This window comes from Chaetodon auriga, chromosome 10 (assembly GCF_051107435.1).
Source record: "Chaetodon auriga isolate fChaAug3 chromosome 10, fChaAug3.hap1, whole genome shotgun sequence".
NCBI lineage: Eukaryota > Metazoa > Chordata > Actinopteri > Chaetodontiformes > Chaetodontidae > Chaetodon > Chaetodon auriga.
The window spans coordinates 23,602,824-23,618,215 of record NC_135083.1 but is presented as its reverse complement, the minus strand read 5'-3'; the positions used below and the strand labels follow the sequence as shown (position 1 = coordinate 23,618,215).

The 15,392-nt window shown below is 43.4% G+C and overlaps 2 protein-coding genes across 2 annotated transcripts in view; both read left to right on the top strand.

The window, feature by feature from the left end:
• lamb2l (laminin, beta 2-like) overlaps positions 1-1,050 on the top strand; it is a 47,923-nt gene extending 46,873 nt beyond the window's left edge. Inside the window, exon 35 of the mRNA XM_076740369.1 lies at positions 281-1,050. Coding sequence (XP_076596484.1) covers positions 281-417 — 137 coding nt within the window. The 3' untranslated portion in view covers positions 418-1,050. The remainder of the gene's footprint in view (positions 1-280) is intronic.
• Positions 1,051-3,128: 2,078 nt separating this feature from the next.
• Positions 3,129-15,392, top strand: part of lamb2 (laminin, beta 2 (laminin S)) — a 47,177-nt gene continuing 34,913 nt past the window's right edge. Inside the window, exons 1-2 of the mRNA XM_076741711.1 lie at positions 3,129-3,212; positions 3,608-3,664. Coding sequence (XP_076597826.1) covers positions 3,634-3,664 — 31 coding nt within the window. The 5' untranslated portion in view covers positions 3,129-3,212; positions 3,608-3,633. The remainder of the gene's footprint in view (positions 3,213-3,607; positions 3,665-15,392) is intronic.

Sequence of the window (15,392 nt, the reverse complement as noted above, 5' to 3'; positions counted from 1 at the left end):
AAGATACATCTGTTGTATCTAGACCTACAGAAAAACCTTCGTTACTCTGTTCCTGTACCTTCAGCAGGGTTGTCTGAGTCTGTTCAGGTCACTTTTTCTTGCCTTTGCTCATTAAGTCATGATGAACTGGAGAAAAGTCGTGCAGTAAGTTTTCATTTTGATGGACCTGCTCTGAAGCTGACACTGCTCTCACCTCCTGTGGCTACTTTAATCAGCCTTGCTGGTGTTCAGCTCTAGCTGTGACCCATGTTGACGTCAGTCTAACTTCCTGTGCTTGCAGAACTGGAGAAAAAGTTCAAGAGTAACGAGCAGCGGATGCAGAAGCAGCGCATGGAGCTGGACGAGCTGAAGGAAAACGCCACCGTGGTGCGGGACGAGATCCGGGAACAAGTGCAGAAGTACAGTAACTGTGTGTGAGGATGAGGATGTTACAGTTCCCTGTTTACTTTTCGCTGCTGTAGTCCGGAGCAGGAGTGTGACCTATGCTGTGACTGGGACAGAATAACTACATGACCCATGAGAAGAAAACTCTGCTTTGGTTGGTTCACTGGTATAGTTTCAAGTTTTACACAATACAAATGTAGTGTTATATCACAGAAATGCCTTCCTCTGACTTTGTACTGTACCACTGTTTGACTCCTAGATATCAACACTGTGTAGTGTTTCTGTCTTAAGCTATTACAACAAATGGAGAGCATTTGTTTCATTGTATCAGCCATGATAATTGAATTCATAAATAATAAACAGAAGAAATATATCAGAGTATGTTATCAGAAATTTGCTATTTTGACCAAAAGTGCTATTAAGACTTTGTGTGTTTTTGCTGTAATTTGACCCACATTAGTATGATATTCACAATATGATGCTCCTATTAAGAAATATGTGGAAAAGTTTGATTTTTGAAATTAAATTGTGTGTTTATTTTTATTACAAAAGAAGCTCTTAATTGAATACATGTGAATGCATACAGCAGTATTCTTATAAGCAAAATTCATTCTGAGGTGTGAGGATGGAGACAAATAAATTTGATACAGTTTATGTTAATTCATCACAGTATGTGTCTGTTTGTGTGCACAGTAAATTGTAAATTACATATTGTTTTAATTCCTTGACACAAGGGGGCGCCATAAACTCAGAGTGTGTTCTCCCTGTCTTCAGCCCTCAGCTGTGCTGTCTTTACCTCTCAGAGCATGAGGAGCCGCTCCCTCCTATCCACATTTCACAGCACACACACACACACACACACACACACACACACACACACACACACACACACACACACTTCATTTCCTGGAGACTTCCCCAAACCATAACCATATCCATAACCACTACTTGCCTCACCCTAACCTTAACCCAAGTCTTCACCCTAAAATGTAATGTAATGATTTACATTATGGGGACCTGCATTTGTCCCCATGGGCACACACACACACACACACACACACACATATATATATTACATTATTAAGTACAATATTTGAGTAAGCTTACTTGGTGACTTTCTTGTTAGTATGTAGGCTGATTACAGCAACCACACGTCAGCTGAAAACACCTGGGTGGAGGTGCAGGGTCCCTGCACGGATACTGACCTCTGTTCACTTACAGGTTCCTTCGCCACTTATCTGTTGTCTACCATTTGCGACCCATGATTCATTCACTCTGTCTACCTCCATTCATCCCCCTCCTGTTGTCAGGGTGAAGGAGCTGTGCTATTCTCTGTTGGCTCCTGGCACTGAATCCTGAGCTCTAACAAAGAGAGGCTGTCCTCCGGCCGCACAGGGAATGTGTAATATGACAGAGATTTACAGCAGGCTTTATTCAGCAGAGGCTCAAACACCTGCAGACACACTGTCTCAGAGAGGGAAGCACAACAGGGACCTGATGTGATTAAATGTACTTGAGAATGTGACAGATTGCATTTCACATGTTCAGTCAAAAAAACTGAAGGGGATGAATTCATCTGATCAATTCAGTTTATGTCAATTCTCCCTCTTTAAATAGAGCTGATCCTTGTTTCCCACCGCAGAGACATCCGAAGGAGATCGTCCCAACCACCTGTTGGATGGATGAGGCTGATGTTTTGAGGTTGAGCAGCCAGCCGGGGGATCTGGGATCTGTGCGCGCTCATTGGGTGCAATCAAAGGGAATCTAATCCGTCCAGCAGGGAGCGCGCATTCCTGCTCCCAGACCCAGACTGCGGCTCGTCCGAAAACATGCGCTGGCTCTGTGGAGGAAAACGTGTGGAGGAAGCAGCCTTTCAATCCAAAAATCTAATTTACTCTCTGAAAACTCTGTTCACATGTCTTCACTGTGTGTCATGCAACACTGCTTTTATCTCACTATAATATATTAGAGAATGAAACGTGATAAGATGGTATTACAAAGACCTGGCTGAGTGTGCCTGTGAGTCCATATAGCTCATATCATAGCCTGCTTTATATTTACTCAGCTTCATAATAACATGGCCTGGCCAGTTTTCTTCAAGCTGCAGCAGTATTCCATAAGAAACTCTCCATGTATGACAACCATGGTTACAGTTTAAGACTTTGATGGTCTGGTGATTTTTCTTTTTTTTTTGGCCATCATCCCATAAGCACCAGCAAGTAACGAGGTGCTGTATGTGTAAAGTGACACTTTAAGATCATCACTCTTGCATAAACATGTTCAGTGTTTCACATCGGAATATTACATTATAATATGGTTTTATGTGTAGAATATCTTAGTTTTTGGGGGGTTTACACATTGCTTATGTCCATTAGCAGATGTCTTACTTAAGGTTTAAATGTATCTATTTCACTTTAATGTGGACAATGGAGCCTGGAGACTCATCGTTTAAAAACTGTTAGGTCAAGTAACACGTGCTTTTATTCTTGTGCTACATGGAACTAAGGAAAGCAAAAAGAACTACATTTTAAAAAACAACTGGGTAAAGAGGAATTCTTTGTTTATACTCAAGCCCCCTTCGCCCACCGCGGGAGTCGAACCTGCGACCATCTCGTCAGCAGGACCGCCTGTCGCCCCCGCAGCTCGCGCCCACCCTCCGCTCCGGTAGTCCGGCCCGTAGTTTCCGGCGCAGAGGCGCAGGAGTTGAGGACTTCTCGTCGCAGTAACGCTGCGCAGCCCCGCATCTGTCCGGCGACCCCGCAGCAAGTGGACCGAGAGGCAGACTGGACCCGTAAACAGAGGCGAACATCTGAAACAGGACCGAAACGGTGAGTGTCGCCTCGCTTTGTGATTAACGGACTAACTTTTTAAATGAAAGGACCCCCACACACATGAACACAGTTTGAGGAGTCCTGTCTGAGAGGAGCGCTGCTTTTTTTTATAACATGCACACATTTCTGTATGGTGGAAACAGTGAATAAAAAAAAAACAACAACAACAACAACAACAACAACAAAAAAAAAAAAACAGACGATAAATAAACTCTGAGCCACCCCGGCAGTCCCTGATGTCCGCTGTCCCTTATGCACCGGGGGACCTCCAACTTGAAAAATGAAAGCCAAGCTTTCGCTGCGATATTTCATGCTGCTCAGCTCGGTGCTTGTTTCACTCCTCTGAGGAGTTTCCCTCTGTTCGCTTCATCACAAACTTCTGTCCTCCACAGGTCGTCGTCTTGACGTGCGCTCCGAGATGCGAGCCTCCCTCCTGACGCTCGTCTGCCGTAAGTACACTGTACCAGTCAGTCCGTGTTTTCTGCTCCACAACAAATCCCCAGAAGCGGTTCAGTGAGCGGCAGTGCAGCCTGTCTCCAGGTCACTGGGCTTTCTTTGATTAGTCTCTGGAAAATACGGAGCTGTGGATTCATGTTAAGTCTGCTGAGCTCTCTTCTTGGTGATGGGCTCAGTGCTCTGAATCTGCATGTGACAAAAACGTTTTTTTTTTTTTTTTTTTAACTCAGCTCAGCGGCAGAAATGTTCACTTCTACTCATGACAAAAGGGATTTGAACACAGGATAAGAAATCACCATTTTCCCTGTTCAAAGCTGCACTCAGTTTCATGTATTTAACGCTGTCACAGTGAGCAGACTGGAGAGGCCAAGCCAAGGCTAAAGAACATTTCTTAAAGACATTCACTGAAGTACAAACATCAAATGTGTCTCTTTGTTTGTCACATGAAAGCCCAGAGCAAACTTTTAGTAACACATTCTCCATCAGCATTCAGCAGGCAGCAGTTTAACACCGTGGAGAAAAGTGTCGGCCCCCGCATCTCCCTGCTCAGAGATAAGATGGTTGATGTTTCTTTTTTAGGGCCCCTGATGCCCTCCGGGTCTCGGGGTCGTCCATGTCTCTCTCTGTCTGCCTGTCGGCCTCTCTCTGTGGGTGGTGTCGCTCTGTTTATGGTCCTCCTAAAACAGCCCAGCTGAATCCGCAAATAGAGACACCCACTCCACACCTACACCTCCTGCACTGCTCCAGAGCCTTCTGGATGCGTGTGTGTCCATTTCTGCATGTGTGTGGATGTGTTTATGCATGCTTATGTGTGTGTGTGTGTGTGTGTGTGGGGGGGGGGGGGTATAGGAAGGCTGTGAAATGAACAGATGTAAACAAAAAACACACCGTGTCTGATGAAGCTTCCTTTCACTCGTTCAGTTGTTTTAATCTCATTTAAAGCCCGAAAATGACACTGCAAAGTTCTGATGCTGTCTGACACCTGCAGCGCTCCAAAGCAGCGTGGATGTACTCAGGACTATCAGTGAGCTGAAGATTTATGTGCATAAATGCATTGTTCACTGGAGCTGAAGACAATGGGCTGATTGCTCCTGTTAAAGTCTATTAGTGCCTGCTGTTAGCACCCGGGGTGTCCCCTCAGACATCCATGCTGATCTGACTGCAGCTCTTTGTGACGGCTGCTGAAGCTCAGAGGTAGCTTTCAGGACACACAGCAACCCCGGCAGATGTTTCCTTCACAGGGAAAGACACAGGAGAGTCACAATAAGAATATGTGACACACTTTAAGCCCCTGAAAATACACTTAAGAACAGTTTCTTAACAAGTGATGGGATCTACAAAAAAAACATTTTCTCCCAGTTAGAGAAGTTTTTTATTTACATGCAAGATTTTTAAAAGTCTTTAGGATGTATTTTCCGTCTTTACTTGTTAGTGAACGGTTGCAGTTCACAGTCAGTGCTTTGGCCTGCAGGGCGCCGATGTCACATGCGCTCATCAGGATCCAGCATCAAACCACCGCCACACAGTCCTGCTGAAGCAGGTCAGCTGAGTTTTTGACTGTCAAACTTCAGTCTTTAGTGTTTAATGTTATAGAGAAGTGTGAGTCAATGTCAAGTTCTCAAGGGCTCATATTAGCTTTGAACTGAACTCCAGGATTTTGTTCTCCATCGCTTCCACTGCATGGCTTTTCTGCTAATAACAACAGCAGGAACAACAGAAGTACATCAATCTGTACTCTGAGAAGTGTTCCAGTGTACAAAGGAACGTATGAGTATTGTTTTAAGACAGACCTGAAAATATATGAACTCATCCTTCAAAGGAAGAAGATGATGGGTTGGGCACTGAAAAGAATAGATTGATTAAATAGATGAGATAAACAGATACAAGCATCCAGTTCAGCCATTTTAAAAATAATAAATCAGGATCTGATGAGTTCCAGACTAAGAGTGTTATGTTTTTGGGTTCAGCGATGCCCCACATTGATGCTTAATGGTGGTTATACGAACAAGTCCTTGTTGCTGGATCTGTTTTTATCTCTTTCCAAACCTCGTCTTGTACATCAGCACTGAACCCAGAAGCCCATCCATCTCCAAAAAAAAAAAAAACGTATTTACAGTGGCCCCGAGAAGTAAAGAGACTGAGTGAGAGGAAGGTCATCTGTAGCACCTCCGAGTGGCGTGGAGTGATTGCAGTGCCGGGAGGGGAAATAAGTAAAAGGCTGAGAATGTATTAGAGGAAAATCACAGGAGGAAATGTGAAGCGAGGATGTGTTCCAGAGCGTAAAGGTGAACAAGTGTGTCTGTGTGTGTCTGTGAACTCCACACGCTGTCCTTATAGAAATAGGGAGCTGTCCGTTCAGACTCCTGACGCCGCTGAGCACATGCTCCAAGGTCAAGGGTCGTGTCCAAAACCCCCAGGTCAGAGACGGGGTTAATTGGTGTGTGCATGAAAGTGTGTGTGTGTGTTTGAGAGAAAGAGAGAATGAATGAAAGGACTCAGGCTGATCAGAGGGACAAAAGGACCAGCGGTGCCTCCTCTCCTCTCTTTTTCTTTTCACTTTCTATTTCTATTCTTCTTCTCTGGCCTGTGGGGGTGGAAGGAGGACCTGAAGGAAGCTGGTCGTGTGTGCGTGTGTCTGTGTGCGTGTGTGTGCAAATTTTCTAAAGCGAATTTTATGACAAGAAAAAAACCTTATCAGAAAACAGCACCCTACTTTTTTTAAAAGCATTTTTTATCAAAGTACCGTGATTATGTAACTTTTCTTATCAGTAATTGCTTTTGAATGTAATTTCGAAAATGACTTTTCATGAAACGATGTGATTAAGCTCAGTGGAGGGAGGGAGCAGCTCATTACTTTGGAAAAGGGAGGATGGAAGGAGTCGGGAAGAAAGCGAGCAAGGAAAACTTCACATGAACAAGGATTGAGTCCGTAAATCCTCTGTAATTCACCTTTCTTAGAGGTTTGTGTGTGTGGAGGAATGACGTTGTGTGGAAGCGCTGACGTTCTCCTCAGATGTGTGCGTGTGTGGGCAGGTGAGGGCTGGCATTAGGCAGTGGGAGTGAGAGAGTGTGTTCCCGAAGCCTTTGTAAGCGCCAGCCTCCGGAAATGTGAGGATACCAGAACAATGGTGCGGTAAAGCCTACTAACCACCAGCACTAGAGACAGTGAGGGAGAGAGGCAGAAAAATTAGGGAGGGGGGGTTGAAAGAATCAGGACAAAGAGAAAAGAGGGAGAGAAAGACAGGGGGAAGGGGTGGGGGAGAGAGGGAGAGAACAGGTTTGTTTCTATGAAAGGACGGTGAGTTAGGTTTCCCCGTCCTGTTGGCAGGGGCTTTTCTGGATGAAAAGAGGAGGTGGAGATAGAGGAGGAGGATGTGAGGGGGAGGATGAAGGGGCAGGGAGGAGGAATAGGAAATGGAGATGGTCTCATTAAAAACAATGAGGTGGTTGGCACAGTGGTGAACCTGAGAGGAGCTGCCATGTGCTAACAGTGTGGAGGTGAATGCTGGTGACCCACCTGAGAAGAAACACTCACTTTCTGGACGATTCGACGTCACACACTGAGATCATTTGAGCATCTTCACTTTAGTGCTGTGTCTGTTGTTTGTGTGGCTGGATGTTGACCCGTCATGGTCAGTAAGGTGTCCAGATCTGTAACTATCAGTAACTAGTGAACCAGTGTTAAGACAAAGGGTGCAGATGACACCCAGCCTAAATTAGGCGACAGCACACAGCTATAATCTTTGTATCCTCTGATGAAGCACGATGTAAAACAATCACAGCAACAGACTTTTTTCACGTTTTTACAGGTAAAAGCAGGAAAAGCACAGGTGTAAAAATTAAACTGAATGATGGCTGAATTCTGTTTAGCAGCTCCAGTTTCAGGGGGACTGGTATTGTACATGTTTGTTCACACTTTTTATTCACGTTTCAGTTTGCACATAAAAACTCAGTGGAAACCTGGAAATGTACTCTGGGCTAAGATGGGAAAGGAATAAACAAAATGCAGCAAAGTGCAGTAGAACATACAAAAATGGAGTGACAATGAGGCTGCATTGATCCAAACTGCAGCTTAACACAGACCGAAATGACAGTGTCTCCGTCATGTTTTACACATGGTTTTCTATCGTTTGAGAATGAACTGTTTCAGTCATCATGTTGTGATGTTCTCCTGCAAAGGTTCAGTGTTCAGATCCAACTGGAGAATGAGCTTATTTCAATGAACCAACTCCTCATATTTTACAGAGTGCTAGTGGATGAAAAAGCACTTTCATTTGCTCTTTTTTTTTTTCTTCAGATTTTCTAAAATTGTGTTTAAATTTCTTCTGCAGTTGGATGGAAACATTAGTCATCATGTCTTACTGGAACACCTGAATGGAACGAAGGCATTGCTAATGTTATCAGTAGCCTCGGTGCTTTTCCTTCAATGACAATTCAAAATGTCAAATGGCAGCTGCTGATGAATCACTTTGGTTACTCAGCCCAGTTTTGTAAAAAGTGTTCTCTCTGATAGATTTTGATTTATTTTAGGCCTAGAGGTCCCTGAAGCTTCGCTCAGTGCTCCATAAATGATGTGAATGAGGTGTTAGTGTTCACTTTGCCTGAAAGCGGAGCTGAGGCTGAGTGTCCACAGACACATTCAGAGAACGGAGGGCAGAGGAGGGACATCTTTTATCTTCGTTGCCTCTCACCATAGACGTATTATCATTCACACAGTGAGTCAGGATATATGAGTAACAGCTTCTTCCAGATTCAAAGGCTGGTTTTACTGATTTTACCATTCTAACAACGGCTCATGTCATATGCAGCTTGTTAAAAAGCACTCTCAGACACCTCCACACCTCTAATCATCTAATGGCAGACAAGCAGCAATTACAGAGCGATGCTGCAGCATGTCAGGGTGGAGGGAGGAATAAGGAAGGAAGGAAGGAGAGAAAGCAGGAAGAGAGGAAGGAAGGAAGATCAAGATAAAGGAAGGAAGGATGCAGTTAATGTAATAATTATTTTCTTGAGATATTTCTCATTCAGATTTTGTTGTCATCCTTAAATTACACACACAAAGGTATGATAACACCCCTTGGCTTGTAAATTTAGGCCAGCTGTCTCGTGTTCCAGCTCATCTACATGTGAATCATATTGACATGAGAATCCTCCAGAAAGTGTAACATGTACCTGAAGCAGCAGGGATTACTCTGTCTGACTCAGACTGTGACTCTCAGAGACAAACACTTGAAATGATCTATGTGAAAGTGAAGTTTATTTGGGAAGCTTGGACATTGCTAAACCACAGTTACGTTTCTACAATGGCGGTGGAGAGTGCACAGTTAGCATGGCCCATTAGTCACAATGTCCACATTATGAGAAAAACAGAAGTGATTGAGTACAGTCAAAAGACCAATATGCATGCTTTACGTCATTTACTACAAATCATACTACTGCTGTATTGTCAAATTTACATTAACTTTGGCTGCCATTCTGAGCTTCCCATTTATTGCAATATGACGGTAAAATCCAAGTAGCACACTCTAGAACCTTGCTTGAGTTGTGTAATCCATCAGTCAGCATTAAATAGGCTCCCCAGCACTGAGCACAAACCTACATTCATGCTTTGACGTTCACCTGGAGTACACAGCATCAGCGATGTTCAAGAGTTTACTAATTGATTTTTCTATCTCACAGAAATGATCTTCTAAAAGCGGAGGAAAACGGTGGATACATGATTTAATGTGTTGGAGCTTAAACTGGCAAACATACTGGCACGTTCCCGTCAGCTCGTCAAAGCTGATACCTGGAGAGAAACATGAGGAACTTTCATGCATTATTTGACAGATTTGTTTCCTCCTGATCTCTTTCCGCCGGCTGCACTCTCTGAGGAAATGCAGGGTCATCATCAGTTCATATCAGTTTAAAACATGACTTCATGCGCAGACACACAGGCAGTACTCTCCTGTGTATTCTCTGTTGTACTCAGAGTATCTGCACTTTGCCTTTGGCCACACAGGAAAGCAATTTCAACGTTTAACAGTAAGACACAATATAATTACATGATTAAGGTCATTGCTGGCGAGAGGTATACTTATGAGCATTCATACTGAAGAACACAAATGCACCCAGATGTGTCCACAGGCAGAGAAAACAAAGGCACGCGGCCAGTGGGCAGAAAAGTATTTGTAATTGTTGGCATTAGCCAGATTAGAAATGACAGGAGACACACAGGTCACAAACACACATGCAAACACACCAAATGCGTGTTTTAACTAATGACAACTCCCACGTGTGCTGTAGTTTTCTCGGAGCTTTCCCTCTAAGTGTAGCCAGATTTTCTTGGTCAGAGGCTCTGATTAGCACCTACAGCGAACACATCTGCACTCACTTCAGAGCTCCATGCCTCCCTGAGCAGCTGCTGAGCACCCAGCAAACACACAATACCGTAATCACGAACCAAACCCGCCGCCACTCACTCTCCGTGGCTGACTGACTGGTTGACCGACGGGCTGCACCCCGCATCTGCCGGCCATGTGTGCCTCATCTGGTGGATTTATTGAGCTTCAGGCAGCACGGCAGGCACTTTGAGGACAGTAGCTGCCTTCAGAGAACTTTATTTATTTTTCCAAAGCATACCATTGCTCCATTGTTTGTGTTGGGGACAGTTTTTATGCTACACTATCTGCAGGTTTGAGCATAGATAAGGACTGAAAACAGCATTTTTTTTTATTGTAGAAGAAAAATAATGATTTACAATTTTCAAAGATGATCTGAGAATACAAGCTCACAACCGTATGCTCATAAGCCTGCATTTTCCCAAAGGAATATGGAGGTCAGACGGACATTGTGTCACATTGGTCTCTGTTAAAATGTTAGTAAATGATCAGCAACTGCAGACATGTGGGAGTGAAGGCTGGGCAGAAGCGCAGTGGGCAGCGAATGTGCTTCACAAACACTGTTCTGTGTATCCGGCTCCACTCTCCACTGTCCACCTGTTGCTCTCCAGCGTGGAGTGACACAGACGTCTGCGGGATGGCACAGAAATGTGGATGTCTCCTCCAGTGGGACCAGCTGCTTCCCAGTGACATGCCTTGTTAATCTAACAGCCTGTGTAATGGCCAGCGTCTGGCCTCGCTTACTGAAACCCTCTGTGTTGGACAGCCAGGCCGGCGGTCAGCGACAAACTCAGAAACAGCTGAGGGAGAGTCAAATACCATTTCAGGCCAAGACAAAATATGGAATGAATGCAGTGTAAATACAGAGAAAATGACAGGTAGCTCCAAATAGGCCCTGTTTCCTATAATCCTATTTGATTATAGAAGTGTTTTAAACAGGTCTGGTCCATCATGTTCTTTGATATGAATTTAAGAGGAAAGGGAAGGAAAATTTCATTAACAAAAATACTGTGGGTAAGGTAGAATAAAATTATTGATTTCTTGATAAAAGATGAAAGGTTGGAAGTGAGGTGCACATTTTTAAACCTACAGGGAGGCCCTTCAAGAATCTTGGGATATAAAAACTAAATGCAGCATTACTGCAGGCCAGATCATTGGAGAGAATGGAATAGAACTCAGTGATCGTTTTGATGAGCTGCACCTTTAAATCCAACAAGAGGAATCCTTGTTGCAGTGTTTAGAACTTCAGCTGGAGATGTTTGATCAGGCTCTTAATGAATAAATCATGGTAGTAATCGAGAGGAGTGTAATAGTTGTCCAGTGAGGGAAATGGTGTGACTTGTGTTGAGCAGTGTTCTTGCTAAATGTAAAAGTCTTGTTGTTTTGTCTTCTTCCTTGTAACCAAAAACCTGCCTCTACACCAGGGACAGCTGTGGCTTGAGATTTCAGGTTGTCTGTCCCTCCGTCCGTCATTCCATTCTCATGAATGCCATTTCTCAAGAGGGAATTTCTTCAAATTTGACACAAATGCTCACTTGGACTCGGACTTTTCTGGCCATTATTCAACATGATAACCCAGAAACAGAAGGGGAGATTGAGACCATGTTTCACATTTGGTCAGATACTGAATTGGTGACTGTAATCTTGGGTATCCACCTTAAAACTGTGCTGATTGTTTAGATCTTCTGTGCTACTGGGTTGAAGATGTGTGAAACATCAACTTTTTAGAATTTCCTTGCAGCAACATCCATATCTGAAGCATTTTAGTCCAGCACAGCCTCATTGGTTGTGTTGATATTGAGCTTCAGGTGATTCTTGTGGCACCATGTGATGAAGCTCTCTGTCAGTCCTCTGGACTCTGGAAAAATAGTCTGTAAGTGAAGACAACATGTTTCTCAGTGGAAATTATTCACTGGAGTCATACATGTCAAAATACACTTAATACCTCTTATTATAGTCTGGTAGTCATGGATTGAAATGCAACTTGACTGCTTGGCAGAAGCATAAAACCATGAGGTTTTCTACTTTGTCATAACTGAATAATTGACATGCGCTCTGAAAAGGTTCATATCATGATCCTTCGGATGTAGAGCTGTGTGTCATCTGCATACCAATGGAAACAGATGCTTGGTTTGAGGATGGTAGAACTTAATGTCAGCATGCATGACTAAAAACTAAGGGGCCCAGGACTGAATCGTGGGACACTCTGCAAGAATTTCCAAGTATTGATCTATAGTATTATGTTTTACATAAATCCAGCATTAATGTATAAATTTTGAGCTCATAGCTAAGCCACCATCGGCATCAAAACAGATTGCTGCATACTTGGACTAATTACATTGACCTTTGTCATTTCCCAAAAAAAGACTGTGTTGTGGACCAGGCCTGGCCATTGTCAACTCTTGATGTGGCTTTATTAATAATTAAAATAATACTGTTTGAATTTATGTTTGTGCCTCCAGTTTATTCTTAAATAATGAATGACATTAAGGTCAGCAATCACTTTCAGAAGCAAGGCCCTCGACACTGATTAAGGAAGGGAGGATGAAAGAAGTGAGGAAGGTGAACGGCAGGGCAGAGAGGGGAGTCAGAGCCGCTGAGGTGCAGCAGGAGCTGAATAATAAATAGGCGAGGAGGGAGGAGAACAGCTGGGTGTTTGACTGTGGGAGTTGACCATCCATCAGCTAAGTGCAGAGCAAAGAGATGATGGAGACACAGAGAGGGGGAATGTAAACTAATTAGCCAGGAGGAGTTGAGGATAAAAGGCTGTTGACTTTTCTCTTCCCGGGTTTGAAAGTAGCTGTCTGATGGTGAGGGCTAAATGTATCTGTGCCGCCTTCCAGACCCACACTCACTCAGGTCAGGTATGCGGCTCATTGCCTGTCTTAAAATGATGCTATTCTTGTCTGCTCACTGTCATTAGCAGGCTGATACTGGATCTGACCATGCTGTCATTTTAATATTCTTGGCAACGTATTGTGTTTAACTCTTAACCTTCCTCCAGTCTGAGCATGTGTTCATGTTTGCCTTCTTGTCCATCTGTTTGTTTGTTTGTCTTGGTTTCCTGCATTATTTACGCAGCTAGATGTGACAGCAAACTGTGTCTCGACAGCCGGTCCAAGTGGAATGTGTCAAGTTGATGTCACATGCCACCCTCCCAACACAGAGCTGGAGCAGTTAGTTACTCTGAGGGACTAGATGGATACAGACAAGTGACAAATGAAAGGAATAGCCAACATAAAGTAAATGAAATACTGAGCCACCACAGGCCTCCAGGACAGCTTTAACTCTCCTTGTCAATGATAACAAGTCCTTGAACCAGGCATTGCACCAGGATTTCAATTTCGGGTGGGCCACAGTTACTTTGGGTGGGCCTCTTAATTCCAAAAGTTAACACTGTTTCCAACTGGTCGTCTCATTTAAATGAAAATGACTGGTATCATGTTGTGGAGAGTGACTAGTATGTCTAGCTGATCATGACACGTTCAAAATCTTTTTAAAAAACATTTTCAGTGCCGTAGCTTATTATTTCACCACGACAGTTTGTATTTATTACAAGTGGCACACGCAGCTTATTTTGCTATCTGTGTTTTCACTATCAAGTGGATCAATACATCAGTTCATTACAAAAACAGACATTTTAATGCCTGTTAATTCATTTTTGTTTGATCTGACTGGATTACTCTTTAAATTGATTGCAAGGAGAGGAAGAAACAGAGCGATCAGAGTACTGTGGGTGAGCTACAATGACTTTTAACAGGAGAGAGAGCGCAGTGTGCTGCGCTGTTCATTCATGACCTTAACTGTCTGTGAAGGTAATCTGAAGACAGTCAAGTCAGGCAGGAGTATTTAGCTCTACCTCTCGTATTGTCTACATTTTCTACAAGTTCTAGTTTCGATGGGAAATGCATTTGCAGGTATATAAAAAAAAAGCAATGATTTCCTAAATACACCGCTTCTACATACTTGGAAAATGATGTGTTACTGTATTCAACATAAAACAGAGGGCGAAAGACTGACTAAAAACACACGAAATATCCTTTAGCTACAGGTGAAGTTTCTATTTAGAATTCTCACAGATACATATACTACTTGTTTTCTCTTTTGATACTCATAGTAAAGTATGCCATGGACAGCACGAGAAAAACGGCAAATTAACATTGAAACACATTCTCGCGCGAATGACATCCATGTGATGATGGTTTTGGTGATGCGCAGGCCGTCAAAGACTCTGGCGACTCAGTTCTTACTCTTTTAACATACTTAAACATAGATAACTGTTGTGCCATAGCGATGCAGTCATTTAACTGTAGCAGCCTGTGTCTACAATGTAGAACCCGCTGCCCTTCTCAGTCACCATTTTTTGCCAAAGAGCCGCCAGATTGTGACGTGCGTGCGGGAGCGTAATATGTCTTGCGTGACCAATGATGGCCCGCTGTGACTGGACTAGACCTCACGTGATAATAGCCAAGTAAGTGTTGTATTTTTTTTTCAAATGGAAACGTTTTTGTTTTAAGGGTTTTATTAAAATGCTGATTCTAATCATTGAAGATGAGTAGATGAGATAGAGTAGAGATAGTTAAGAACATTTTCCAAGTCATTTAGGGTGTGCAAGTGGGTGGGCCCAGGCCTGTCAGGCCCACCCCTAACGCCGCGCCTGCCTTTAACCCAACCTACAACCATTCCTCCAAAATATCCTCCCCCATCTGTTCTCCTGATGATGGTGGAAGAAAGTGATGTCTAGTATCCCGACATAACATCCATACATCAGTGTTAAAGCAATAGTTGGACACGCTCCTCCTGACTAACTTTTAATGCTTCCATCTGATATAAACTGACATTACTGTCAATCATAAGTGTTCACATTCACTGTAGAAATATCTGATAAGTTACTTGATGAAGCAACTAGTTGTTAGAATTGTGCTTTAATATTTGTCATTAAAACAATGTGTTTAAAAAGCCTTGAGTGCGAGGACTCAGATCATCTAGTCTGCACCGTCTGCCCTGCAGGAATTTCCACCTGTGATGTGACAAACGAACAAACTGACCAGGCCTGCTCTGTTTCCCTCATTGACTATTCCAGTTTTTCTTTCAACAGCTATTTAAGGAAATGACAGACACATGAATTTTGTCACACGCTGGCAACTGAGATAGTTTTCAGAAAATTTGGTGGGAGCCATGCTCGTGCACTGTACCTTCTGTTTACTGAGGGGTCGAAGGCAGAGAGGAAATCAAAGGTAGGGATGAAAGGCAGGAATAAAAGCAGAGCTCACCTGGGAGGAAGGGGGCAGGGGTGGAATTGGTTTGTGGGAATGGAAGTCAGATGCTCTGCAGACTGCAC